Source organism: Vicugna pacos, chromosome 11, assembly GCF_048564905.1.
Source record: "Vicugna pacos chromosome 11, VicPac4, whole genome shotgun sequence".
NCBI classification, from domain to species: Eukaryota; Metazoa; Chordata; class Mammalia; order Artiodactyla; family Camelidae; genus Vicugna; species Vicugna pacos.
The window spans coordinates 33,322,102-33,350,066 of NC_132997.1; the positions used below are offsets into that span (position 1 = coordinate 33,322,102).

The following is a 27,965-nucleotide window of genomic DNA, read 5'->3' on the forward strand; positions in this document are numbered from 1 at the left end:
ATGAATGCACTATGTGTCAGCCTTATCTTTTAGCAACTTCTATTTACACTCCCAAAATTCTGATCACAGTGAACTTATTTGTCCCCAACACATCACACACTCGTCATCCCCACGCTTTTTATGTATTTTTTTTCCCTACTCTTAATGCCATTTCTTTCTTTTCTGCCTGGTAAACACGTGGTTCTTCATCAAGACCCATCTGTAATAGGACAGCTGTTCAGCTGCCTTTCCCAGTTTACAAGTTAGTCGCTCCTCCCATCTGCTCCCAAGACCTTCACTTGTGCTGGTGAAGGGTGAACGGGTGAAGGTGCTCCTCTGTCTCCATCTTCTTCATCCCTGCTCCCCTCACACATGGTACTCTCCTCCCAGATTGAGAATCCCAAGTGGAAACAACTCTACCTTCATCTTCCTGTCATCCCCAGCACCTAGCATAGGGCCATGTACACATGTGCCATGATGCTTTTAGTTAGACAAAACTTAAAAAATTGATGTTACATGAATGAACCTCTTGGCTCAGTTTCTTCATGTGTATAATAATAATCATCATAGTAAAATAACACTGTGCCATAAAAGCAATAATAACAGAATAATATGGTAATTATAATAGTAATGATATAGTAATACTACTAATAAAATATCATAATAATAATGTAATAGAGAAGGGCAAACCTGACTCTGTATTGGATCTGAAGAGGGCTCGGCAGCCCGAGCATCTCATTTGAGGGACGTCTTGCAGTTGGCAGGTTGAGCTCAAGGCTCACTTCTGGAGGCTGGGCATGGCTCTCCTGGTCATGGAATCAGGGAAGGTGATAAGATGGACTCGGGGGGGGGGCTTTTCTGCACCAGTAGAGCCCAGAAGCTTGGGGTTCAGCTGTAGTATCCTCCCTGGGAGGGCTTCAGGCCTGGCTCCAACCAGGTGACTGGTCCAGGAGTGGCACAGACAGATGGAACGTTCCTTGACATCCCGTTGGTAGGCAAAATCATCATTCTTTTTCCTGCAGGATCCTGGCACACTTGTGTTGAGTGTGTATGATTTGACTTCATACTGAATTCCAAAGGTCGCAAGAAAGGGGCTGAGTTTCATGGCTTTCTGTATCTCCAGGCACAGGACCTGATACAGCGATGATCAGGGGATTTTGGGGTGAAGGAATGAGTAAGTGAAACATAGTGCAGGGTCAGGGGAGCCCAGGAAGAGATGTGTAGGCTCCGGGCAGAGATGCTGCAGGAGGCCCCTGGCACTTGGCTGCTTTCGAGGTTCTCCAAGTCTCCCAGGACTCGTCCTGTCCTGATTTAACTTTCATAGCGTAGGCTTCCGGTGAATCCTGGCCGGGGAGCCTGCATTCCATTGGCGGAGCAGTAAAAGTCATTAACGAGGAGCCGGAGAGCTATAAATAAGCCAGCATGACCCCACCCAGTGTTCCCTGTGTTTCCAGTCTTTGGGAGCAGGGAATCTGTTTTGATTCATTAATTGGCATAAGGATGAGGCCCCAGAGATTGGCATGGTGCCGCCAGCCCTTCCCCACTCTCCTGATTGGCACCATGCATCCTGCCCGCACCAGCTGTCCATCTGCCCCGGGCTATAGTCCAACATCCACTGTGACCCTTTGGTCTTGCTTCCATCCACTCTCCTGGGGCCGGGCTGACCCTGAGGCCAGAGGGGTGAGCCTGGAAGTGCTCCAGAAGAGATACCCACCCAGGCACTGCTGCCTTGGCCAGGCATCTGGTCCAGCCAACTTTCCCCTCCACTGCCCCTCGGCACCCTCTAAGCTCTTGGTGAAACCCACCTTAGAGTGGAGGGTTGGCTTTAAGAAACTCCCCTTCTCCAAATTGTGGGATGTGGCTTCACTGTGTGGAAGATGTGAGCATCTGGGAACCTTAGCAAATTTGAAAACTCTGTTCACCAATGAAACATGGACACCAACAGTGTTTGTCTTGTGGAGTCATTATGAGTATTAGTTTGTTGCTCTGCTAGGCTGTGCCGGGTGCTGGGCCAGCAGCTGGGAGGGTGAGCAGTACACAGGTGCTTCTGCTCGTGGGCTCGTGGTTCAGAGAATGAGCTGACTGGCAGCGGCCACACAGAACAGCCCACAATTGAAAATATCAGTGGGTGGTCTGCAGGCCAAGTACCATGAGGGAAGACTGGGGTCGTGGGAAGTTCTTCAGAGAAAGTCACAGTTACCCACAAAAAACACAGAATGAGGAGAGATAGCCAGCCAGCAGTGGGAAGTGGGAGGAGTGCTGCAGGCAGAGGGAGAGTGTGTGAGGAGACCCCCAAGTGGCGGGAGCTTGGGTATCTGAGTTGCTGCACAGGGGCTGGTGACTGGGAACTCAGAGCATGGGTGTGGGTTATGTGGGGACCTGATGGGGGTGTGGGCTTCACTTTAAGGACAATGGGAAGCTAATGCAGATTTTAAGCAGGGACAGCACAGTCTGGTGTTTCATGAAGGCTCTTCCACCACAGTGTGCAGAATGGGTGGCACGTGGATCCAGGGACGGTTGGGTTTGTGGGGGCTCAGCGGGGAGGTGATGGTGGTTCAGACCAAGGAAATGGCAGTGGAGATGGAGGCAAGTTGACAGATCCAAGATATTTCTTGGAGCTAAAACAACCAGGAGTTGGTGATGGCTTGGGTGCAGAGAGCGGGTCAGGGAGAGAGAAGAATCAAGAATAAGGGTGGGGGTGCCCCTTTATTGGACTGGCAGACCAGAAGGGACAGGATCACACCCCAGGGAGCTCGGTGTTGACACACCAAGTTTGAGCTGCCAATGTACTCACCATGGGAGACCCCTGGCTGGGGGTCAGGAGCCCAGGGCACCCGGTGGGCTGGACCAATAACAGGAATTATCAACAGGACTGGGGCATAATTTTGAAGAGATGAGTTAAATATACAAGGAAGGTTGATGATGCCATACAGAGAGGACATCGTGTTGGGCCTGGGTCTGGATCTGGGTCTCAGGGAAGGCAGGAGGTGGGAGCAACCAAAGCTTATAAGCAGGGACCAACCTAAGATGGGAGAAGCTTTCTACCTCAACTTTCAGGACAAAAGCAGGCAGTCGTGTAGATCTGGTTAGAAGAAGTGGAGTGAGTTCTTTGCGATGGTGGCTTCTGTTTTTATCTATGAAGTATGAGCAAGGTCATGAGTTGGACTTGGGGGAGAAGCCTGGAAGGTTGGAAGAGAACGGGCAAGGGGGGTGATGGAGAGGGTGCAAGTGAAGGTGGTGGTGGGGCCGAGCCCTGCTGAAGTAGCTAACACAGCTCTCAAGGGTCCCCTCATTGCTGGGTGCATGGGTCTCTCTGACTCTCTGCTGTTTGCTCACAGACATGGAAGTGTAGGTGGGTAAGTTGACCTCGGGTTTGGAGTACACCAGGCGTGCTGCTTAAGGAGAGAGAGGAGCAAGGGACTCTGCAACAGAGTGACTGTAATGATGGATGGACAGAAACCAAACTGAGCAGGGAGCCGGGAGTGAAGGCAGGAGGGTGCTGGCGGGAGAGTCATTTAAGCAAAAGGTCTGCAGGACAGGATGCTTGTCAAGTCTGTCTTGTGCTCAGGAGGGAGGCAGAGTCTTGGTGACCCTCCCCACTGGGGGCCTTTTGATGGTGAGGGGCGTGGGGCTCAAGGGCCTGCAGGGCCCGAGCGCTCGCACTTGCCTTTGTGTGGCGCTGCCACCCGTCTCCCCCAACTTGATGGTTTTGTTTACCTCTTAAATGTCTTAATAAAACATGAAAAATATTTATTCTCCATAGATCAATAATTTACTATGAGTTATGACAATACTAAATTTAGTCAATTATTCATTGACTATAAAGTATTTATAAATGCTACCTTAATTTAAAGGATTCACCATTAGAATTCAAATATTAATAAAGCTGGTGCCAGCTTAAAGGAGGAATGGAAGGGCCCAGATAATGAGGGTGGCTCAGGAAAGGGTGAGTGCTCCTGGGTGTTAAGATTATTGGAGTAGCTAGCGAGGTGGTGGTACCCAGAGCCTGAGTTGTAGGGCAAGCAGAGGTGCTGGAAGGCCTGGGGGTGACCTGCTGGGCCCCCGCAGGCAGAGGTGATTCTTTCTGGAAGGACAGAGCTGAGCTCGGGGCTGCCCAGAGCCTGGCTCTCTCTTCTGCTTGCCGCCTGCTGAAATCAGCAGGGCCATGCCAGTGTGCTTCTCTGATGTGCAGGCACCTCTACCAGGCTGCTTTTACCCAGGCTGAGTGCCCTTTCTTGCCTTGTCCATCTGGAAAAGTCCTGTCATTCTTTAAGTGGTTACCCAGAGGCCAGTTAGCACATAAGGTTGAGAGGATTTGTGGCCTCAGCGGAGCAAGGGCTGTGGGGGTAATCTGGGACCCTGTCAGCTCTTTCAGGAGGAGCAGATGTGGATGTGATCGGGGCATGATGCATTCAGGGGACATGGTGGAGGGCAGGGATGGGATTGCCGTGGCCAGCATCATCACCAGGTGGTGGCACTAGGAACTGTGCATCTTTTCCAGCACAAGCCTTCTGGGGGTATGGCTTCCACCAGTCTTAGCCTGAAGATTTTCCAGGAATGCCCATGGACATGGAGAAGATGGATCAGTAGTGGTCCCCAGGGTGACCTCAATGTCTGGGAGCGCCTCTGTTATCTCCAGAGCCCACCTGTGGGCACTGACTGACTTGACAAGACAAGGATTTGCCTTTAGCAGAGGGAGGCCTTGTTCGTGCCCGCTGGTTCCTTCTATGGGGCCGGCATTCGGCGGTGGATCTGCCCCAGGAGTTTCTACCAGGGAAGGGCTGGGTAGAGTCAGCCATGGAATTCCAGGCTCTGTCCTCTGCTGGCCACCATCTCTTTCTGGGACTGGCTATACAGGTACCTGGTGTCTGGTTCTGATGCTCTCATTGATATTCATTCTCTGGTTGTGTGGCCCTAGCCAGACGGTCAGCCCTCTCTGTGCTTCAGTTTTCTCACCAGGGGATCAGAAAGCTCACCTGGGTAAGAATTAGGGAGACCTCGTTTGTCCTGTGATGGGGCCAGTGCTAGGCCTGGCACGTCCACCCCTGAGAGTCATGTGTCTGGAGCATCCTCGATCAGCAGGACGCTGACATCTCAGGAGAAGCTGGCAGGGAGGTGATTGTGGGGCTGTCTGAGAGAGCTGGCCGAGCCCACTGGATCCTCTTGTCTGGGCTCAACCCTGAGTCTGGGCGGCCTGTTCTTGAGTCCTGGGGAGCCATTACTTTTCTCGACCACTAGGCTCGGATCAAGGGGCTCGAAGCTGCTTGTTGCTTTCATCTCTACTTCTTACTTTCCCAGCTGATGAGCCATTCTTGGTGAGCTCTTATCAGTCCATCAAGCCTGCATTGTTATCGTCAAGAGAGAGAGATCAGCTTTATGACTGCATGACACTGTAGGCAAAGAATTATAACAAAGGCTTCTATCTTCCAGTGAGCTGCAAAAAAAACCCTAAGCTGGAGAGGCGAGTAACAGGGTTGACTTCTACATTCCTACTATGCAACAGGCGGCGCCGAGTGGCTCTTCACACATAAAGACCTTTCACAGAATGTGCACAACAGCTCTGTGAAGTGGGTGCCATCATCTTTATCTGATAGAAAAAACACAAAAGCCCAGAGAGGGTCAGTCCCTTGCCCAAGGTCCCACAGCAGGTAGGTGGCAGGGCCTTGATTCAGACCCAGGCCACTGGACTCCGGCAATGGGGTTCTGCGTCTCTCTCCAGAACTAGGGCATGAGTTGCATGATGTCTTGTCCTGGGAGTGAGCGCACAAAACCTTGTTTAAGCTAATAGCTGATGTGGCTTTGATCTGATGTATTTTGATCTTATTATTTTTATGTTAGGAGCATCTAAATAACCATCATTTCAACAGTGCCCCAATTAGCAGGTCATTCACAGTGGATTAGAAATTGACTTGCATCAGGCCTCTCCATCAGCGCCTGGGAGAGGCTTCCAGCCTTAATTACCCACCCTGTTCATGGAGGAGGTTGGAGACTTGATGAGCTTATGTGGTGCCCCAGGTGGCCGTACCAGGGGCGGGGCAGGGTGCCCACCTCCATAGGGAGGGCTGGTCAACAGCAGGAATGAGGCCGCTCTCTGTTGTGACTGCTGTTTCTTGGGATCCTGGGCATGATTTGGGTGGGGACTTTGATGGGGGGCCAGGGATGCCCAAGGAGAGGGGTCGGGGACTGATACGTATTTGGCATCTTTCTTGCGCACAGCACGAGGTTGGCCCTTGTGGTCCACGTTCTAAGTCAGTGCTCCCATAGCTCTGCTGGGTAGAGATTTGTATCCTTAATGAACAGAAAATAGGGGCTTGGGAAGGAGACATGGCTGCTGGCCGGAGGAGCTGTCGGAACTTCAGTCTGTAAGGTTCTAGTGCTCCTTCTGCTGCCCCTGGTGAGGTGGTGAAGCTGGTTCTCTGACTGCCAGTGGGGCTGGAGCAGGAAGACCAGTCAGGCAACCGCCTGTTCCCTGAGCATGTTCCTGCTGCCCAGCCCCTGTGTCTTTGTCACACAGCACCCCTCACTTGCACTGCCCCCCGTACCTTGATCTAAATCCTTCTCTTGCTTTGAGCCCCTGATGCTCACCCTACATGAGTTCACCCTCTTCTGGGTCCCAGAGAGCTTCCTCTTATCTTCCTCCAAGGCTGAGTTGTGGGGGTCTGTCTCTTAGGTGGATCCTAAGCTCCTCAGTTGGGGTGTGTGTTCATCCTGCCCTTTGCCTCTCCAGTGCTCAGTGCAGGGATTTGCGCTTAGTGGGATGCTGAGTGTATGTATGAAATACCCCAGAGGGAGGAAACCAGTCCATCCATGGTCAGCAGTGGGATGTGTGCCCATATGGGGAAACTGAGGCCCAGAGAGGTTCAGCAATGTCAGAACCCAGCATATATGAAGTGGGGACGGGGCTTGCCTTCAGAAGTCAGGTGGGGGGGAGCCAGTTGGGGTGGACCACAGGGAGCAGGGACCCAATGATGGTGTGATGAGAGCTCTCGCTGGCATCCTGGGCTGCGGCCGAGGTCTGGAGTTCCTGGACAAACTTACACTCCAGAGCTATACAGTGTATATCATCAGATGACTTTTTAAAGGCGTGAATGCAATGTATTAACATTAAAGAGAACAGGTACAAGAGAAGATAGAAAAATCCATTCGCCATCCCAGACCTTGGCCTTTAGTGTTTTCTCTTGCCTTTTTCAAAAGCATGCTTTCTACTTAGTTGTAATCCTGGTGAGCGTAACATGTTGAGTCCTGGTTTTGTCCCTTTGCCAACTCTCGGAAGCATTTTTAGACTGGAAGGCGTCTCAGTCCAGCCCTTATCTGTTGTGCAGCCTCACATCGTGTTATCTGGAAAATAGACACAGCGATGCCTGCTGTACCGGGATGCCATGCAAGTAATGGGAATTCATATATAGAGTACCTGCCAGAGTGTTTGGCACAGAGAAAAGTCTCACAGAATAGTCTGTCCTCCTACATAGCTTCATACTTGCCCAGAAGATTATTTTTCTTTTGTAAAAAAGAATGACCTGTCTACAACATGAAATTTTAGCAAAATGTAGAAAAGAAGGAAAAATGCAGCTACCTTTAACATTTTGCAGTATTTCCTCCTGGTCTTTCATGCATGTTAAGTTTGATTTCATTGATATCATAAAATATGTACAGTTTTGTATGACTTGCACATAACTTTTATGACAAGTACTTTCCCATGTTACTGTAGTATGTTCAGACATAGTTCTAGAGGCTGCATGAGCTTTAAAGCAAATGGAACCCTTTTATATTACTCATCTCTCTGCATCTTTTAGATCGTTAGCAATATATCAACAGTCTGAGTAAGTATCTTCTGAATGTTTTTGGATCTCAAGCCATATTCACAGTTTGGATAGATGCCCAAAGTGATTTTCCCATCTTGCTGGACTGCTGTGTGCCAGGCATGTGGTGTGTCTGGAAAAGGATGGGGAGCAGAATGGGCATGTCCCCTTGTCCCCCTGGAGCCTGAGGTCCAGTGGGAGAGACAGTTACACAGGCAGTGCACAGTGTGGTGATGAAGGAACTATGGGATGCAGACAAAGCACGTGACAAAGGGTCCTAAGCCAGCCTGGGGGTGCAGAGTCTGAGTCTTCAAGCAAGAATGAATATGAAGCTACAGGAGGCCATGGGAAACATAACGGGTTCAAGGGGCCGAAAGGTGGGCAGTTGGTTGGAACAAAGTGGGCAGGGCTGTGTGAGGGCTGCAGGCATCAGGGTGCCTGAAAGACTGCCCTAAGGAGTTTGACTCTATGCCCAAGGCCCTTGGAAGCCACCAGAGGGCTTTAAACAGGAGCACGACAAGACTGGATTTCAGTTCAGGAGTGAACTTGGCTGTGTGGAGCCTGAATAGGAGGGGCCAGAGGATTTTGGGTGGCTGCATGATTTTCAAGACAGGCCAGAAACAGACTCATAGATGTAGAAAGCAAACTATGGCTGCCAAAGGGGAAAAGATAGGGATAAATTAGGAGTTTGAGATTAACATATACATATTACTTTATATAAAATAAGTAAACAGCAAAAGACCTAGTGTATAGCACAGGGGACTATATTCAGTATCTTATAATAACCTAGACTGGAAAAGAATCTGAAAAAGAATATATATAAAAGAAAACATATATAATTATATTATACATATAAAAGATTACATACATAATTATATTTTATATATATATAACTGAATCACTTTGCTGTACACCTGAAACTACCCAACATTATAAATCATATACTTCAGTAATAAAATAAAATAAAATAAAATAAAAAATTTAAAAGAGAGAGAGACTTCATAAAACCTGCTGTTTAACCACCCCCTTCCCCTGCCTTGTGTTTGGAGGCAGAGGATTTAGCAGGGAGAATTGGCATTTGAATTATCCTCCTGCTGAAGCTCAAGATTGTTCAAGGTGAAGGTCCTTGCGCAGGGGCAGCTGGCCTTTGGGGTTTGCGAGCTGGAGGTGTCTGCCTCTGCCCACATCTGCCCAGCCTCACACCACCTTGCTCCTTCGGGTCACTGCCCCTGCCCTTTGGCTCCTTCTCCCAGCCTTGTCTGAGGCATTACATAAACTCAAGCGCTCTCAGCCAAAAGAACCGCATTGTCAAAGTTGTTCAGAAGTCTGCCGTCGGCAGCAGATGGCCTGCTGACATTCACAGGCTGAGTTTTGAAACTGCATCTGCTTTCCCACATTCCTGCCATCACATAAAGCATCATTAATAAATGTTTGCTTCAAAACTGGTGCAGTGGGTTGCAGTGTTGGGAGGTATATCCTTCTATTAATTGGTCTGATGTCTCAAAAAAGGCATGAAGTGTGTGGCTAAAAAGGTGTTACTGGAACTCACGGTTACTGGATGACTTCAAAAGGTGAGCCCTGAGTGCAGCCACCCTGGAAACCCGCTGGCTCCTGGTCTTGTTCCTTCTCTCCACCTGCGGTTACCGCCCCAGCTGCGGGAGCATCTTCCTTTGTTATTGTCAAGTGGCTTTTGAAAAATCCTAGGCTTCTGCAACCAAATGCTTCATTGGGGGTTTGACCCAGTATTTTTATCATGTGAATCAAGTGGACTTGGCCAGGAAACCTAGGGTTTCTGTTTTATTTTTGCCTACACTTTGGGTCCTCATGGGTGTCTCCCTGACTTTCCACAGTAATTCATTCCCTTCAGCCCCAATCAGTTTAGTTCAACAGACAGCTGTAGAGCACACAGAACATTCTTGGCCTGTGGCTTGGCCTTGGGGGATACATGGATCAACAAAACGAGTTCACACCTCTTAAGAGGCTCACAGCCCAAGGTGGGAAACAGGATGCTAATTCAGTAGCCCTGATGGGTGTCTCAAGCAGACGTGGCTTGGATTCTAATCTTCCTGCTTGAGTAGCCTAGGACAGGTGATTTGTACCTCTCTTGACTTCTGTTTTCCCATCGGTTGAATGGACACAAGAATATCTAGCTGGCAGGATCATGAAGGGCATCAGTGAGACTGTGCCTGTGAGAGCCTCTGGCCTGGCCCTCCATGGGTTCTTGGGCTCCGGAGGGAGGCAGCGTTTCTTGGAACCCTGGACGTGAGCTGCTTGGCATGAGCTGCACAAATTGAAGCCAGGGCAGCATCGTCCCCATGCTGACTCCCTCTCTCTCTCTCCCCTCTCATTCCAGCCTGTGACCTCATGACCCAGGGGATTTTGGCCTTGGTCACGTCCACCGGCTGTGCGTCTGCCAACACCCTGCAGTCCCTCACAGATGTGATGCACGTCCCACACCTCTTTGTCCAGCACAACCCAGAGGGGTCTCTGCTTACCGCCTGCCATCTGAACCCCAGCCCAGATGGTGAGGCCTACACACTGGCCTCCAGACCGCCCATGCGCCTCAAAGATGTCATGCTCAGGCTGGTGACAGAGCTGTGCTGGCAGAAGTTCACCATGTTCTACAATAGCGCATATGGTGAGTTAGGGCCACAAGCTGCTCTGGGGCTCCGGTGGGGGCACAGCTGGGCAATGGGAGACGTAGGAGCTGGACCATCACCCTTGGCAGCTGAGTGTTTGTGGAGGGGGCTGGGTGTGGATGGCAGTTTGTGGTCTGAACTGAGTGAGCCTCTGAGTGGTAGGGCCCACCCTTGAGCTTCATTAATGTGGGGGAGGAGCTCTGAAAACAGATCTGTAGACAGGCACTAAAGTTGCCTAGCAACAACTCCTTATCATGTCAGCTGAAGTTTGAATCATCTTAGAGTTTTCAATAAAATATTAATAAACTGCTGGCAGGGATCCAAAGGGCTGCACCTAGGCAGCGGTGGAGGCTGGCCAGCATGGGTCCTCCCAGAAGCCTCCTCTGCAAAGAGTGCCCCTCTCAATGGATGCCCTCCTGGCCTTCCCACCTCCTTGCCTACCTCTGCGCTGAGCTGCTCTCAGTTTCAGAGTCTCAGGCTGGGGCAAGGGTCAGGGAGAGGGACACCCTGAATGTCATGGAGCCAGGCTGGGGTTGTGTGGGTCTAGGGACACTGGGCATGGCTAGACATGGCTTCTCTGAAGACTTCCCATATGAAAAAATAAAATCATAATTTGCTTGTTAGGAAACCAGAAAAATGGACTTTGAAGGAATTGCTTCAGGTTTTCTTACAGTTGCCCTGTGAAAACAGATCAATTCTGGTCCCAAAATAAAAGTTTCCATGTTATGAGATAATTGAGATTCACATGCAATTATGAGAAGTAATGTAGAGATCCTGTTCCTCAACACTTGGCCTGTCATTCCATGTCCTAAGCAGGATTTGACCTTGTCCATAGGCCGTGTTCATGTTCACCAGCCTTCATGCACTTGGGTGTGTGTATTCACTTCCGTGCAGTTTGTCACATGTGGATTCATCACCACCACAGTCAGATGCAGAGAAGGTCCCTTACAAGTATCCCCATGCTACCCTTTTATAGCCAAAGCTACCCATATTACATGTCTTTAAAGGGTGTGGAGGACTGGGGAGAGTCAGCAGCCACATAACTGGGGCCACGATACCATGGGGTGGACTCTCAAAAGTCCTGTTTTTCTCTCTTGGAGAAAGAATTCCTTTGCCAAGAATGTGACTAAGAAGAGAAACCAGCATATGATTGCATTTGCCTAAATACTCTGCGTCTCTAAGATGGGAATGTTGTCCTCAGCTCTTGAGCAAATGTGCTGTTTGGAGTCTTCCAGGAGGAATTGAAAGAGCAAACAGTTACTGTGCTCAAATAAAGATGATGTGGTGATGGGGACAAGGGAGGCTGGAGGCTCTGGGCAATTGAACTGGACTCTGTCCAGAACCTGGCCTCTCTCTCCCACCCCTATTCAACCCCTGGCCCTGGGGAGGAGTTGGAGATTGTCTCACAGCATCTCTCATGGGCCCAACCTTCCCCTGAGAACCCCAGGGGCTCAACCCCAACTTAGTGCGTGCTCTGAGGCTGGGTCCCTTTGGGAGGTGTAGACACTGCCAGGGCTGGAGGGGTGCTGTGGTCCAGTGTCTGTAGGCCCTTCCCACCTCTCTTCTCCTGGCTCTTTTCCTGCCTTTCTTCTCTGATGTATAGAAACTCTTCAAGCCTTGGCTCCTCCTAAGGCCTTGAGGTGGCTTTGAGGGGAACCTCAGCCATAGGAGGCAGGTATCAGCTTACAGCCTGCCCAACCCATCTGGGCTCCTGTTATTTTTGCAGACTGAATGACACCTGATGGCACTTGCTCAAACTCACTGTTTTCTTCTTATTACATTGCTTTCCCCCCTTGGCTCTAAGATCCAGTCCTCCAGGAAGGACACCCTGATCTCCACTTGTCTGCAGACTCCTCCCTCTCCCATGAAGCTGGTTCCTTGGTTACATGCTCTCATAGACACGCATCTCCTTCCCTCAGCCTGCTCTCAGCTTGTTCCGACACACTCCGAGGGCTGATCCTTGATGGACACTTACTCCTACTCAGACTGTGAGCTCCAGGAGAGCAGGCCATGGGATGTTCACTGCTGTGTCCCTGCTGCATCCCTGCTGCTGAGCATGGTGGCCAACACAGAATTGGCCCTAAGAAATTGTCACTGTGTAAATGAACCAATTCATTTATGAGGACATAGACTTTTCAAACAAGTTTTTGCACAAGAAAATGGAGATATACAAGGGTACTGCATAGTCTTTACCTCTGAGGTCGGGGAGGTGAGCTAGGAAACAGACGTTTTTTTCTGTTGATACTCTCCCCTGCCCCTCTCCTCTCCTCTCCCACCCAGAACCTCCAATCAAACCAAAAGTTATGCTTTTCTTTTCTAACATGGAGACCTTGCTACCTTCATGGGGTTGAAGTTAGTTTTCAACAAGACTGGCCTTTATTAGTGATTCTATAAAGACACAGGATGACAAATGGCTTTCCTTTGGTAGACACTGCAGGCAATTTGTCAAGCCTTGAATGCTGTGTTGGAAAGGATTCTGAGGATGCGTGTGGGCTCAGCAGTAGAAAGAGCTGGGATTGCTCTAAGAAGGATCATGGTGCAGGGGAGAAGCTGGCAGCAACCTGCTCTGTTTGCTGAGTCTGATCTGTAAGGTGGGGGCAATTAAAGCCTCTCTGAGCTGCCTTGCACTTGGCTGCCTCTGTCCACGGTGCTGATCCATTTGGCTTTAGACGTTCTGGAGGCCAGTGTTCTTTCATAGGGATCTGTGCAGGACCTCCTGTCTTTGCCTGCCCTGGTCATTGGCCCCCTGATTTGAGAATCTTTGAGACCAGGTTTCTACCCCAAAACATTGTGTGTAAACCTTTAACCATTCCCAACTCCTCTTCCTTGTTTTGGCCATGCCCCTCATGCACAACCCAACCTCTGGCCCATTTTCAACATGTTAGGTGAATCAAAGTGGTATGGTGTTTGATGCAGCCCCAAGAATGAAGGATTTGGGTGCTCCCTCAGCTTGGTTGGCACTCGTCTGTCCAAGGGCTGTGGATGGATTTATATTGCTGAAACGCCCAAAACAGATGGTGTCTCCCTGATTCCTTGAGGCCCTTCCTTCACCCTACCACTGCAAAACTAGCTTTGATGAGCCTAGTTAAAAAGCAAATTGAGTGTAAAGACTGTTTCATTCCTTCCAAAGTCGAACAGCAGTGGTTTGGGGGATATAGTGACATTTTTTATGTTGATCTGCAAGTATCTTTACATGTTTTAATTTATTTAAGCCATTCTATAACTCTCTGAGGTAGGAATATTGCCACATTTTACAAGTGAAGAGCATGTAGCTCAGAGAGGTTCTTTTTGACCTTGATGCCCATGAACTTAGCCAAGGCACTGTCCTATTTCTGCAATCTGGGGCTTGCTGGCTCCAGCTTTCTTCTCCTGTCCCCAGCTGGGTACAGCTGATGCCGAGGAGATGTGTGGAATGGACTTGGCATGCCCTATGTTGGTGCAATCAGTCACTTTAATGAATGTCATATGTAAGTTCTCACCCTTGCAGGGTGAGGACTGATCCTCCCTCATTTGCCCCTCAACCTCCCTTTAAACAGGGGAATGTCCTGCCCTGAGTGGAGCCTGAGGATTGGGCATGTGAGTCAAGAGCCAAGGGCCAGAGAAGCAAAAGCAGGTTCTAAGACAGAACTTGGCAGAGGGGTGGGAGAGGAGTTTGTATATGGTTTACAAAATGCAAGATGTGCCATTTGGTAAAATTCCATTGAAAATATTTGTATGCTTGTTGTGACAGCGAAAGGAAAAATAAAAGAGAAGCTGACATTTGGGAGAGAAAATCTGTAACATTAAAATACCAAAAGTTTGGATTGAACAGAAGAGAGAACTTTCTGACTTGCCGCTTCAAATTCTGGGATATTCATGTGTGTGCTGGGGAGGGTGTGCTAGAAACTACAGCCACAATTTCTCCCTGGTGAACACATTTGGATGAGGGGCATATTTATGACAGGCTCTTAGAAATCACTGACTCATTCATTAAACAAATATTCACTGAGTCCCTACCAGGCACAATTATTTTGCTAGGTGCTCATTTTAGATGAAGGAACAGATGGGTGGAGTATCTTGGTTAAAGCTGAACAGTGCTGGGATGGGAAGGCAGGACCCTCAGGGCTCTGGGGTGTGGTGGTCCCTCTTGGCCTCTAAGCCAGCTTATAGGCCTGGGTTGAGTTGGCAGCTGGGATCCCACAGAAGTAAAAGGTTGGGGCTCTAAATGTGCACCCATGTTCTATCCACACTTGTTTTCAAATTATTTTAAAAAGCTTAAAATTTACACACGCTTACAATGTTTATGTCTAATTAAAACAATGATAGTAAAGTGAACTCCCATGAACCCAAACCAGTTTAAAACATGTAAAAGAGCCCTTGTGGGTCCTAATCCTATTATGTCCTCCCCTACTGAGGGGGCATAAGCACTACCTTGATGGTGTTATAACCAGTTCTTGTTTTTCTTTATAGTTTATCATACAAGTATGGATCCTAACATACCTATAGCTTGGCTTGGCCTCTTGGTGAACCTTAAATATGTGGAGTTACACTTCTGTACCCTTTGGTGATGGTTTTTTCCATTCAACATTAGGTCTTTGAGATCTGTTCATTTGATGCTGGTGGGTGTATTCAATCATTTTTATTCCTGCAAAGTCATCACCTGATTTATTATCCATTTTGTCACTGTGGGCATTTGAGTTGTTCCCAAGTTTTGGCTATTACAAATGATGCTGATAAGAAGATTCTTGTCTTTCTGTGTTTGTGTGCAAGAAGTTTTTGAGGGTCTCTCTCAAGGAGCAGAATTGCTGGACTGTTGGGTCTTTGCGTGTTTCACTTTATTAGTTTATTCCAAACTGTTTTCCAAAGCATTACTACCTATTTTGACAGCTGTCTGCAGTGTACAAGAGTTCTCGAAACTCCCCAACCTCACCAACACCTGGTATTGTTTTTACTTTTAAGATTTTCATGTGGAATGGTGTCTTACTCTGATTTTAGTTTACATTGCCATGATAAAAGGTGAGGGAGGTTGAGCATCTTTTCATATATTTATACATTATTTTTGTTTGCTCGCTTATGAAACACCTGTTTAAAGTTATTAATTTTTTTTGCCTGTTTTTAAGATTGACCCCTTTCTTTTGTAAGTTAAGTAGGTTAAATATCTTTTTTGAGTGATTTGTCTTAATTCACAGTAATTCTGTATTGTATTGTTGTCAAATTTATTCATCTTTTAGACACATAGCTCTATTTCCTGTCACATTTAAGAGGCCCTTCCCTATCCAGATGACATAAAGATAGTCTCCTGCTGAAACCTCACTCTGTCCTGAGAGCAGATGTTGTCCTCCTTCCTGCATGTCCGCAGCCTAGGTTGTGGCACTGCGTGCACATGGATCCCGATGCTAGACCATCTTTGTCTGCACCCAGTTGCCCGACATTCCTCCCTGATACTGCTCCACTCTGCCGTGGCCACTGGGCTGATCTTATTCTTGGTGGTGATTGCACAGGTTGTGGCATGGTGGTTAGGGAGGGCTTCCTGGAGGAGGTGGCATGTAAGTAAGAGTCTAAAGGTCTAGTAGGAGATAGATCAGTGAAGGGCACTGCGGGGAGGAGGGTAGGAAGTGTGTCCCAGGCAGAAGGCAAAACATGCTGGAAAGCCTGGGGGCAATGCAGAGGAGAAAGGGCATATGGTTGGATTGTGGGCAATGGCCATGGGTGTGGCTGGAGCTATGGGCCAGGCAGTCCTTAGAGGCCTCACTGATGATCTCAGAACCCCCAGAAATCTTTGGGAGCCATACCTTGCTACCTCAGGTGGTGCCTTTAGGTCCTGTTCTTTACACCCAGGCAAGAGACCTGAGGACATATTTGGAGTCTTCATCTCCAGAGGGCCCTTTTGCCTGTGTCCAGACTCACTGACCACCTACAAAAGGAAAGAAACTGATGCACAAAGAACAACTGTGATCTGAGGACATACCCCAGACCCAGAGTCCAAGGCAGAGTCAGGACTTGAACTTCCCAGATGAGCCAGGTAGTCTAGATGTCAGTGAGTAACAGCTCACGTTTGTCCAGCCCTCACTCCGAGCTGGGCACTGCGTAAGCGCCTTAACTGCACCAGCTCACTTCATCATTGATACGGCAACCCTTCGAGATGGGTTCATGCTATCCTTGTTTTACAGACAAGGAAATTATGGCTCAGAGAATTAAAGGGACTTGTTCCAGGCCATATGGCTGGTGAGTAGGGGGTTGGCCAGGTCTGATTCCCAAAGCCCAGGTGTCACAGCTCTGCTCACAGCCTCACGGTCTTCATGGCAAAGCTGTGGGAAGCGAACACTGCAGGTAGACTCTTTTCTTGATGCATAAGGACTTACTGTAGCATTGTTAGTAACAGCAGACATTGCCAACAACTTAAATGTCCCTCCCTTAGCAGATTGGTTACATATATTAGGATACATACATTTAATGGAAAATTGTGGTTCTTCATGTATTAAGAGGCCATAGTTCCAACACACGGTACTGTTAGCTCACGAAAGCAAAGTGAGAACAGTGACATGAGTATTGCTCTGTGTAAAAGCAAGCTCACGCGTGTGTATTTGAGTACACACACACACAGACCTAAGGAAGCGCTGTGCTAGGGAGGGAGGCACAATGACTTGGGACAAAGATGGAGATATATTTTTCACTGCAGATTTCTAAATACCTCTTAAGTTTTGTGTCAAGTGCAAAGAAAGAAGTAAGTAAATAAAAAAGGAAATGTGAGTTTTCATCCTTCCCTCCTACTTACCGCCCAGGCTGACTTCTCTGAGCTTCTGCTTCCTCATCTAAGGAACAGGGATGGTCTTTTCTGAGCTGCAGAGTAAAACCCTGCAGAGTTCCTGGCACATGGCAAGTAGTCTCTATAATAACAAATCACACTAGGCCAGGGAGGAGGCTGGGCGGGGGAGCGCGGGGGGCACGCGGGGCGCGGACACTCACCACATCATGCCGGAGGAGTCCTCGCCCGTGAGGTTGCTGGAGCGCGGCCGTGCGGCGACCAGCTCGGGGCCCGCGCCCGCCGCCGCCGCTGCCGCCGCCGCACGCGCTGAGCTCAATGCTTCGCGGCCGCCGCTCGGCCCACGCTGCGCCTCCCGGAGGGACCGCGCGGCCGCAGCCGCTGCAGCCGCAGCAACCGCCGCCTCGGGAGAGCTGCTGAGCGGCGGAACCGCCCGCCGCTCGGACCAACTGCCAGCAGCCGCTCGCCTGCCTGGCTAACGGAGGGCGGGTGGCGGAGGGAGGGGCCCGGCCTAGGAGGGCTCCGGGGCGGGGCCGGGCAGCGAGCGCGCCGATTGGCTCCTGTGGCCCAGGGGCGGGGCTGCGCCCTTAGGATAGACACGTGTGTGAACTGGTGTCCACATATTTTGCATTCTTTTTTTTTCTATTAGGAATAATTTTGCTGTGAACATGTGTATACCAGTTTTGTGGGGATCTATATTTTCATTTCTCACAGCTATCTGCCTGAGATTGTCACGGCTGGGTTATAAGGAAACTCTATGGCCCTTTTAGAAACTGCCCGTTTCCCAAGTGGCTGCACGATTTTATATATTTCCACTAGTAGACTATGAGGGTTTCAGGTTATCTCTAAGTTATAGTCAACACCTGTTACCATCTTTCTTTTGATGACAGTCATTCTCATGGTTGTAAAGTGGCATCTCCTTGTGGTTTTGGATTGTGCTTCCCTGATATTGAGCTTCTCTCATATGCTTTTTAGCCATTTGTATTGTCTTCTTTGGAGCAACATGTATTAGCAATTATATATTCTAGATAAAAGACTTTTCAGAAATATGATTTGTAAAAAATATTCTCTCATTCTGTGGGGTGTCCATTACTTTCTTGAGAATGTCCTTTGAAGCAGAAAAGTCATTTAATTTTGGTAAAGTTTATTTCTTTTTTCTGTTCTTGCTTGTGTTTTCGTGTCATATCTAAAGCTATGTTGACTCCCAAGTTCACATTTTGGCTCTTTTTACCTTCTAGCATGGTACTGCCTATTCCCCTCTTCAACCTACTTGCCTTCCTGAATCAAAACTAACCATACCTTAATTGATCCATCCTAGCTCCAAAGTGGAAACACATGATAAGGGTTTAGGCATCAGCCTTTCCTACAGAATTTGTGTGTTAATGGCAATTACTGGCCTAATGCTGAAAGGATAAACCTGAGCAGGTGGAACTAACCTATCAGTCCACAGGTGGGAGAGGATTTGGGCAAGGAAGGGGCAGGCCCAGGCTTCGGGGAGAGGACAGGGGGGAATAGCACTCCCACCTCCCACTTTCCCTTCCCCTTCATTGACCTTGAGGTTCTGCATCCGTAATGCGATAATACACCCCAATCTGGCAAGGTGGGGATGACACTTTACTCATGTCATTTATGAGCAAGTTCTTGGTACTAAGTAGTGGTCGGTTAATTGTGACTTTTCATCTTGGTCTGGCTGATAACTGAAGTGGGTATCCCCTTAGCATGAGATTGATCCCCCTTTTAACTCAGTCTTCTTAGCCTTCCCACATGCTCTAGGATGCCCTGGTTCTGTCATGAGACAGAGAGCTTCATCTTCAAGATCTAAAGTTGTATGAAAGAATATCCAGGAGTTGGTTGTGAGGCAAGAGCCTTGTCAAAGCCGGCCACCATGATGGAGGGGAAGTGCTCTGTGTGCGGCACTGTGGCACAGGAAGGGCAACAGTTTGGAGCTAGGCCCTTCTGAATAAGATCCACTGTCCCCTGCTTGCTGGCCCCTGAAGACCTTAATTAGCACTTCTGAGAACCAGGATTCTCACTTGTAGAATGGGCTCAGAAAAAACCCTGCTTCACTGTGAGGCTTAAAAGAAATGACAGTTCAGAAGGGTTTTGCATAGAGTTTGTGCTCAATAAATGCATCCTCTTCTCCTTGTCAAACATACAAGTGTGAAGGGCTATTGTTTTAAGAATTCTTCTCAATACTTTTGGCTTCTGGCCTTGGCAATTCAAGATGGCAGCCTGTGCCCCAGCTGGACTTGTTATTGTCATTGAGTTTTCCTTCCTGCCCATCAGAAGAAACTAGTTCAAACTTCCACATCCCTGACAGCAGGCAGGGAGGGGAGGGTCAGATGAGGACCATCTGCTCCTTGTTCCCCTGCAGAAGGGCACTGGCCAGCCATGTTTAGTGTTCAAGTCTCCCCCTGTCAGGTCCTTCGGGCTTAGATCTCACATCCTGATGCTTTCAGAGGGGGCGGGGCAGAAAAGCTGGATCCCGCACCAGTGTCACTTGAGCCCAGCACTTACCAGGTTTCACAGGTGAAACTGGAGAGGAGCCTGGGCCCTGCTCTCATGCCTGAGCTCATGGCCCAAGCTCAGTGACTTTAGACAAATTGCCTAACCTCCCTGTGTCTCAGCTCACTCATCTTTAAAACAGAAGTCACAGAGATGAAAGTAACTCCCTCATACAATTTTTTTTATGAAGACTGAGTTATGCAGGCAAAGTGCTTCATCTGGTGCCCAGAACATGGCCAATAGTTAATAAATGTTAGCTGTTTTCTTATGTTACTCATATCATTATCCTTGTTCCCACAAGCTGCCCAGGTCTTACGCAGGCAATATATGATGTATTCCTTTTCAAGAAAAGTAAACCGAGGCTGCAAGATTCATGGTCAGGGAGCCTACAGGAATGAGTGGCTGAGCCTGGATCCCTGCAAGAGACTGCACGACAAAAGTGTCCACACCACTACTTGATCGTGCCCAAACACTGTTCCACAGGCCTGCCTACACAGGAAAATGCAGATGCCTGGGCTACTCCTCAGATCTACTGAGGAGCCAGAGCCTGGAAATCTGTCTTTGTAAAGTGCCTCTCAAGGAATCCCAATGCCTAGCTGCTGTTGGGGTCGCCGTCTTCATCCCTGAGCACAATGCTCATGGGTCAGTGCAGGGCAGGGGGACAGGACAGGTGCTCCTGAAATAACAAACAGCTTCACAGCCAGCAGCCCAGGTGGGCAGTGCTGCCTGCACAATAAGTAGGAGCTTACCGAGTTGTCGGGGAAGGAGATGGTCACTTTAATGCACACCAATTTTCTTCCAGGTCAATGACTTCTTTCTAGATTAAATAATTTCATTGCATCCTGTGGCTTTGTAGAGAAAGTCTATTTTCATTGAATTGGAACATTCTTTGTCAAGATATTATATTTGCCCTGGACACGGCTAATTGCAAGGAGGTTGCCAAAACAAATGTGGCCCCTTGCAAGGGGCCCCTGGAGACACAGGTGATCCAAAAATGGCACTGTACCTGCCCTCCACAGCCATTCCTCCTGTAAAGGTGGAGGCGCATCTCCCCAGAGGGAAACGGCATTAACCCACACTTGCTCTGACTTTGATCTGACCTACTTATTGAGAGGCCTGGACCCTTGGGCACTTCTAGAAATACAGGGGCCCAAAGTCAGAGTGTGGCTCTGATTTTGAAGAGCTACACTTACCACAAAGTAACCTCGTGTCCCAGAATGCTAAGGAAACACAATATGGCTCACTATTAACCTTCTTCCATCACCCACAGCTAGGAGATGATTCTCCAAAGACACACACTCAAGAAAGTCACCAGATGTAAAGGGCCTGGCAGCTGAGGAAAGTGCCTATGTATGATGATCGCCTCTGGGGACAGCTACAGGAGAGGCTCTATTTCAAATACATTTTCAGACCTGCCTTATTTTCCCTCATTCAGTAATGCGAGCATGTCTCCTCGGCCATGTGCTGGGCCTGACACCTTTAATATGCTCAAAACCTCGGCGAGGACCCTGCTCCCACGTGGCTGAGCATAGGTTATAATATAGCACAGGGAAGGCTGTTGTAGGCAAAGGATCAGGTAATGAAAGTCATAACCTGTCTTACTCCCATGGATCCTATCATCACTGTTCTTTATTCTGACCCTGATGCTCCTTAAGGATACACAGGATTTTAGCAGAGCTCCCCAGGGGAAAGCAGAATCAGTGGTCTGAAGATACAAGACAGTGTGGACCCACCTTGGCTGTGTTGAGCAGATTTTTCCTTTGAAGTGACTCCCATTGAGGCCTACTACCCTCCTTGAATTACCTCCTAAGGATTGAGGGACAACCCCACTGTCCTATGAGCAGACTACTTGCTCCCAAAGATCTACATCACACACACACTAAAGACAACATAATTTAAATATACCTACAACATTACACTTACTGTTAAAGTGTTTTAATTAAATAGATACTTAGAGATGGTTGAAGGGAGAGAAAAAGGGTCAGAGGTAGACACAGATGGGGGCTGGACACAGAATTATATACTTGTATATATGTCACAAGGGCAGGGTCACAGGGAGTGTTGATGGAGGTCCTGAGCTGGGCCCTGGGTCCACAGCAGACAAGAGAGAGGAGATCGATGCCTCACAGGACCTGCAGGGAGAGGGTGGGAACGTGCTGGGGTCACTTGTCCGCATCCCCACCCTGTGTGTCTGGTGCAGAGAAGTGAGTCTATCCAAACAAAGACACACATGGCCCTTTGCTGTTCACATTAACAATAAAATGTCAACGCAGATTTGAAATGTATCACACAGCGTCTTTGCCCCATTGCGTCTAAAATGATGTTGAACTTGAAAAAAATGAGATGAACCTCTATTACCGGTCACTTTTTCACTTACCAGGTGTAATGATTATATCCACTGAAAATCCTAGAAAACATGACTTTCAAAAATGCGTCATGTTCCTTGTCATCCCTTGTCCTTAAAGGACCTGCTTCTATTGCTTCTGTTGCCAGCTTCCTCCACAGCCATGTCTTCTTCATCTCTGAAAGCAGAGCCCTGTCCTGTATTCCCCAGGCAGCTTCTAAATCTAGGATCCTTCCCTGTACTTTCTGAGCATGAGCCCTGTACATTTTCCTAGGATGGCAGGCAGTTCCCAGCATGTCTTCTCTCCTTCTCTGGATTCAGAGCTTCTCCCAGACCAGGAAGCTCCTCAATCAGTTGACAGCCTGCTCTCTGCTCAGGGCTTGACATACAGTAAATAGTCAATCAAGATTTGGACATCAGTCACCTAAAGAAGTTATGTACTGGTCCTGATGTCATCCTAAAATTAGAATTAAATCCCAGAAAAGAATCAGGATGTCTTGAAGTAGAAGGACTGGTTTGTTGTTTGCAAGGTCTGCAAACCAGGAACACACAGTTTTCACCTGTAATGGACAGTATGAACCCCGGGGGTTGATGGGTTGAAGGACTGCTCAAAGCCAAACCACAGAATGCATAGGTGGGTGACTTGTAAGGGGATTGGACGGCCCTTGCAGCCTGACTACAGATCCTCACAGCTGAACCGCAAGCTTTCCATGACTGGCTGACACTGGAACATCTCCTTAGAAGTTTGACCAGGTGGGGCCCTTAGCAGAATCACAGACAGGTGTTCTATGTGGTTTTCTAAGAATTTGGAAGTATGTGAGTGAACCCCGGACCATCACGAACTACACAGTATCTCAAGCTTCCAAAACCTTGAAGTGGACAAGTGGTGTCGGGGATTGTGTACTGAAGGCTTTTTCTCAAGGTGAATTTGGTTTTGCCTTCAGACTTGGGTGTAATCATTTCTGGCCATGTCCTACAAAGCGACACTGAGCCTGTGCTCCTAAGCATCAAGGTTGACCCTCAGCCCAGGCAGGCCTTCCCCTGGGTCCACTGATCTCTCCTTTGTCTGTTCCCAGTTGAATCAGGGACATTTATCTTTCCCCCTTCAGGAAGAGCTCAGAATCTCCTACGTCTGAGGACCTATATTGTGCGCATGGGGGCATCCATCTTCAGGCGGAGAAGAGAGAGGTCACTGAGCGTGGTCTCACTCAGTCACCTCAAAACACTGGATCCCCGGACTTTATTCTGATGAACATCATCGGTGCCACCACCCCGTATATTTGTATTTGGGGGAAAGGCAGAGCTTCCTCCCCTGCAGAAGCTGAATGCATGGAGGCCAGTCCAGTGGACTGGAGAAGGGCGGGGCAGTGGGTCGCTGCTGGGGGAACCTGAGGGATGGGATGGCATTTAAGCACCTCCCAGGATGCCTGGCATGAGGCTCGAAACTTCCTGCATTTTCCCTGGAACCTGATAAGTTTTGAAAAGAATAATTCTGCTCATCTGAGCTCAAGTGGATGCCAATGTTGCAAATAAATTTCCCCTGCAGGGAACATATCTAAGAGCGTCCTTGTACTTAACGCAACGTCCTGCCTTGTTTTTAAGTTTTAGGTGTGTACATTTAAATGAATAAACAATGATAATCATTGTATTCATCCATTACTGAGCCAGACACAATAGATTCCAAGGAATATGTTATCATTTCTGAGAATAATCAGGAATTGTAAATTCACACAATCTCAGGAACAGTGGGCGTCCCGGCAAAGAAAGCAGGGGAGGCAAAAGAGTCTGACTGATACGAACCTCAGCTCTGCCTCTGGCGCAGTCGCAGGCAGGAGAGCTGGAGCTGACCCTCCACCCAGAGGGGTTTCCCCAGCGGGTTCTGGAGCTGGTGCTGTAGCTCCAAGAAGGGAAACTCTCATCAATAGGACTGCTTTCCCACGTGTCTCCCAAAGCCAGGGGAGCCCGCACTGCTACTCAATCAAATCTCACTCCAGGATTCCACCCCCAGGGAGTCTTCCCAGACTCTGCTCTGTGGGGTCCAGTGCCTTCCCCTCCCCACCCACCAGGTCCCCCACCCTGCATCTTCCTCACCATCACTGTCTGCCTCTGGGAGTTCCAGTTGCTCCAGCTGTGCCAGGAGGAGGTGGGCCTGCTGCTCCAGGTCTGAGCCAGGCATGCTGAGCTCTACCTAAGCTACAACAGTCTTAAGGCATGGGAATTCTGGAGGCTGATGAAAATCGTTTGGGTAATGGAAAATCCAGGTGCCCAGGATGGAGGCCATCGCCCTGGGGGTAGTCGGGGGGATACCAGAGTCAGAGGCTTGGACTTTAATACCACGTTGGGCTCCCAGGGTAGCCCTGCAGGGACCTGGGCCTCTTTGCCTTGGCTCATGCACATCCAGAGGCCGGCTTTGCTCCATGTCCCATCTCAGCTGGCAGTGTGGGCAGAGGCAGGCTTGGGCACAGAGAAGGGGCTGCTACAAGCCTTCTGAAGGGACAGCCCTGGCTCAATGGCGTGACCACCTGTCCACCGCTTCAGGGACACCTGTCACACTGCTATGTCCCTCTCCCTGCCACTCCCCACTGGATAGCACGTCTGTGAGGACAGGCAGGCTGTGTGCTCTGGGCACTGACAATTAAGGGAAACGGGAGATGCTCTATGAGTGCCTGAGCCAGGAGGGAACACATAGGCTGTGTCGGTCATCCAAGCTACCCACGGGCCTCCTCACTCCCCAGACGTTAGCTCCTGCACCTGCTGGCTGCAGAATCCTCCAGGGACCCTGCCTGGGTCTCCACCTGCCCCTGCCACTCAGCATCATCAGGATGGGCTTAGCTGCTCCCTGAGGTTCCCTGGGTTCCCTGAGCACCAGCTGAGTCCCCACCATTGAGGCTCCCCTAGATGGTGGGCAGGATGCTCTCCACCCCTTGTGTTCTGTGTCTCCCAAAGGGTGTGTGGGCAGGGATGGGATTGATAGGGGATGCTTGTGGGTTTTCTTCACTTTTGACTCTGTCCTCTGACCTCCCAGCTGCCCCTCACAGCGCCAAAGTCCCATCCACAGCTCTCTGGGTCTCGTCTCTTCTTTGCCAGGGGAAGTCCTAGGACTTCTGCTCTCAAGCCAGACTCGCAGGATATGCGGGATCCAGGATTCCGCCCACCTCTGCCCAACCAGAGAGCCCAGAGCTTCACACAATATTTGGGGAAGGAGTCCTTCCCGCTTCAATCCAAGAGACTCACTGCTTCAGCTGGTGCAGGGGTCCCCCGTCCTCTTCCGTAACAGGGAGGATGCATCCGTATCTAGAGGAGAGCAGGAAGGCGTCACATGGACTGTCCCGAGCACACTAGCTGGATGTGCTGTCTAGTGTGACAGTGTGACACCCGAGAGAATGGAAGCCCTGGAGGGCAGGGCTGATGTGTGCTCGATGCATTAAATGATGGTTGTTCCTAGAAAAGCCCCTGTCCCTGGGGGCCCTTCCTATACATTTGAGGAATGAGTGAGTGAGCCCACCTGGCCCCAAGGCGCACATCTGAGTGGGCCTGGGACCCCACTTGTCCCTCCCAGGGATCCCTGTTCTCACTCTCCCAGGACAGGGACAGCTAATGGCGTCACCGATCCCCTTTGAAATGGGAAAACAGTTCCACCCGAGGCCAAAGTCCCAGTGACACAGGAGGCAGACGCTGGCTCTTGGGCAGGAGGACAATGACAAATTCGCACAACCACAGCCCCGCCAGCTGCCCTTTCCGTGAGCCAGGTCCCCGGAGAGCACCTTCCATGAAGGTCTCCCTCTGTTCCTACCCTCCTAGGGCCTGATCCTCTCTTGACCCCAGCGTGCAGGGGGAACCCTGAGGCTCAGAGAGGTAGAGGAACAATGCCTCATGGCTCTGATGGTAGGTGGCCAGGTCCCCAATGTCCCATGAAGACACAGTGCTCACCTTCGGAACAGATGGTCCAGCACCTGCTGGGCGGTGGCAAAACTTCGATAATTGCCCAGAAATGTATTCAAATAGGAGGGGTGCCCGCCCAGGACGGCAGGCACCAGCTTTGCCACCAGCTTCTCCAGCCTGTGTCGCTGGAGGCTCCAAGCCCTGTAGGCCTCATCCCTTCTCCCTGATGGTCCAGCTCCCCCCTGGGGTGGAAAGAGGAGAGACATGAATCAGAGGCAGCACCGGGGACCCCCAGGCACTTGGGGCTGGAGATTAGACCGAATCCTCAAGCCTCAAGCACTTGTGCCTGAGGTGGAACGGGGGAGCCCTGAGCAGATCCAAGGTTCTCGGCATCACCAGTACCGGGGGCGAAGGGCAGTGATGAAATGCATCAGTGTCTCGGATCCCTGTGTCGGCACCGCAGTGCCGGCCCCTCCCTGCATGCTCCACATCATCCCCGTGACTGCTGTCATGGCATCCCATTCTAGGGATGAGAACACAGCGGCTGAGCCTGGGGTGGGAGGGCTCAGGATCTTCAGGTTAATGTGGACACGTGGGGATGGAGAAGAAACAGGACAACGTGTAGAAATATGCAGAAATACCCTTGACTTCACATAGACTGAAGTTCTGTCCAAGTCTCTTTCTGAGATTCGGACTCATATGTGGGCACTGACTTTGCGTCTGGCCAAGGCAGGGCCTGGGTTGTGACGGCAGATGGGGGAGACGGGGCATCAGATGCCTTTGCCAGCAGCTCTCTTAAGAGGCAGCCCAGGGGAGAAGCAGGGCAGCAGCGGGGCCCGGGGCTTCCTGGGTGTGGAGTCTCCTAGCTCACACTCACCCTGAGCGCGTCCTGGGCTCTGCTGCTCTCGTGGGGCACCTGCGCCTCCTGCAGGGAGGTGGAGCGGGGATCTCCGTGGACCAGGTCCTGTCCCGTCCCGTGTGTGGAGTCCTGTAAATACAGTGCCCAGAGGCCAGGCAGGAGCCTCAGAGCCCTGGCTGGTTCTCCGACCCATTAGACATCTCCAGTCCTGACACACATCCACCACTGTCTGCACAGACCTCCTTCAGGGGCAGAAAAGCTGACAAAGTGGGAGCCTTTTATTCCCATTGACACAGAGAAGATGCCCCTCAGGAGTCCTCTTTCCCCCTTATCAGCCCTGTCCTTGGGTGCGGCCATGACAGGACCCCCAGGTCACCAACAGGTTCAACAAGCCATTCCTGCCCAGAGGGGACACCTCCTCTCAAGTCCCCTTCAGCGACATGGAGATGAGGGAAAGCGGGCCTGCCCAGGGAGGGCCCCCAATGGAGGCCGGTCCCAGACTGGCCTTCTCCAGGCCACCCAGCGTTACCTTAGGTGACCTCCTCAAAATAGGCCACAGGCGCCTGGGTGGAGGGTTCCACAGACGCCTACAGCCACCGAAGAACCTCGCAGTCCAGGGTTTCCTGGCGGAGAAGCCCCGGGAGACCGGGAAACAAGAGGAGAACATCCTGTGTCTTCAACTGTCTCCAGCCAAGTGCACTGGCTCTGGAGCTGTTGTCCGAATGTGGGTGCCTGGTAACCAGGTTCCATTTCGGTTGGGGTCTGTTAAGGATGTGATGTCACTTCCTGGGGTCCACTTCCTGGAACCCCCTCCTCAGACGACACCTCCACATGCGCCCTCTGGGCTGCTTGCCTGCTCACGCCCTTCTCCACGCGAACCCGCACCTTGCACAGTTAGAGCAGCCCCGCCGTCTCTATAGCTGCCGGGGGAGGTTCTGCAGGCAGCTTTGAGGAGACGCCCTGGCTTCCAGAATCCACTCCTCATCCTTACCTGTTCTCCATCCTGGGGAAGTCCTGGTGTGTGTCCAGGCCGGTGTGTCTCCCCAGCTGCACAGTGGGAATGATTCAAAAAGTACTTCTAGGGATGTCCTCAGGTGCAAATGGAATAAGGCCTAAAAATTTGGAGAGTCATGTCACCTGTAGGTGTTGCCTGCAACCCAAGTTATCTTCCTCTGACTTCCTCCTCCTAATGGCTGTTCCTCTTATGATGGGATGC

General features: G+C 50.0%; 1 protein-coding gene and 1 long non-coding RNA gene across 3 annotated transcripts; both read right to left on the reverse strand.

Moving 5' to 3' along the window:
* Positions 1-15,588: 15,588 nt before the first annotated feature.
* LOC140699268 (uncharacterized) lies at positions 15,589-17,507 on the reverse strand. The gene is made up of 4 exons (XR_012077315.1): positions 17,363-17,507; positions 17,172-17,283; positions 16,189-16,310; positions 15,589-15,926 (listed from the first exon to the last, which is right to left on the reverse strand). It is a non-coding gene; the product is annotated as an uncharacterized lncRNA (long non-coding RNA).
* A 4,076-nt stretch (positions 17,508-21,583) lies between these two features.
* LOC140699743 (ral guanine nucleotide dissociation stimulator-like) lies at positions 21,584-27,444 on the reverse strand. Of its 2 annotated transcripts, XR_012077992.1 has the most exons (7): positions 27,279-27,444; positions 26,768-26,878; positions 25,939-26,132; positions 25,243-25,302; positions 24,100-24,293; positions 23,809-23,899; positions 21,584-21,796 (listed from the first exon to the last, which is right to left on the reverse strand). XR_012077992.1 is itself a non-coding variant. In XM_072972288.1 (5 exons), exons 1-5 carry the CDS (start codon positions 27,414-27,416, stop codon positions 21,700-21,702), a joined length of 600 nt encoding a protein of 199 aa, XP_072828389.1. In that variant the 5' UTR covers positions 27,417-27,444; the 3' UTR covers positions 21,584-21,699. The 2 variants fall into 2 exon arrangements, 1 of the variants encoding a protein (XP_072828389.1); XM_072972288.1 differs by lacking the exons at positions 23,809-23,899; positions 24,100-24,293.
* Between the last annotated feature and the right edge of the window lie 521 nt (positions 27,445-27,965).

Excerpts from the sequence above, each read along its gene's own strand:
- LOC140699743 (XM_072972288.1), bottom strand. The coding sequence starts at position 27,416 with ATGTTCTCCTCTTGTTTCCCGGTCTCCCGGGGCTTCTCCGCCAGGAAA. Across the intron at positions 26,133-26,767 it reads GAGCCCAGGACGCGCTCAGG|GGGGGAGCTGGACCATCAGG; the intron begins GTGAGTGTGAGC and ends TTTCCACCCCAG. Across the intron at positions 25,303-25,938 it reads CTGGACCATCTGTTCCGAAG|ATACGGATGCATCCTCCCTG; the intron begins GTGAGCACTGTG and ends GCTCTCCTCTAG.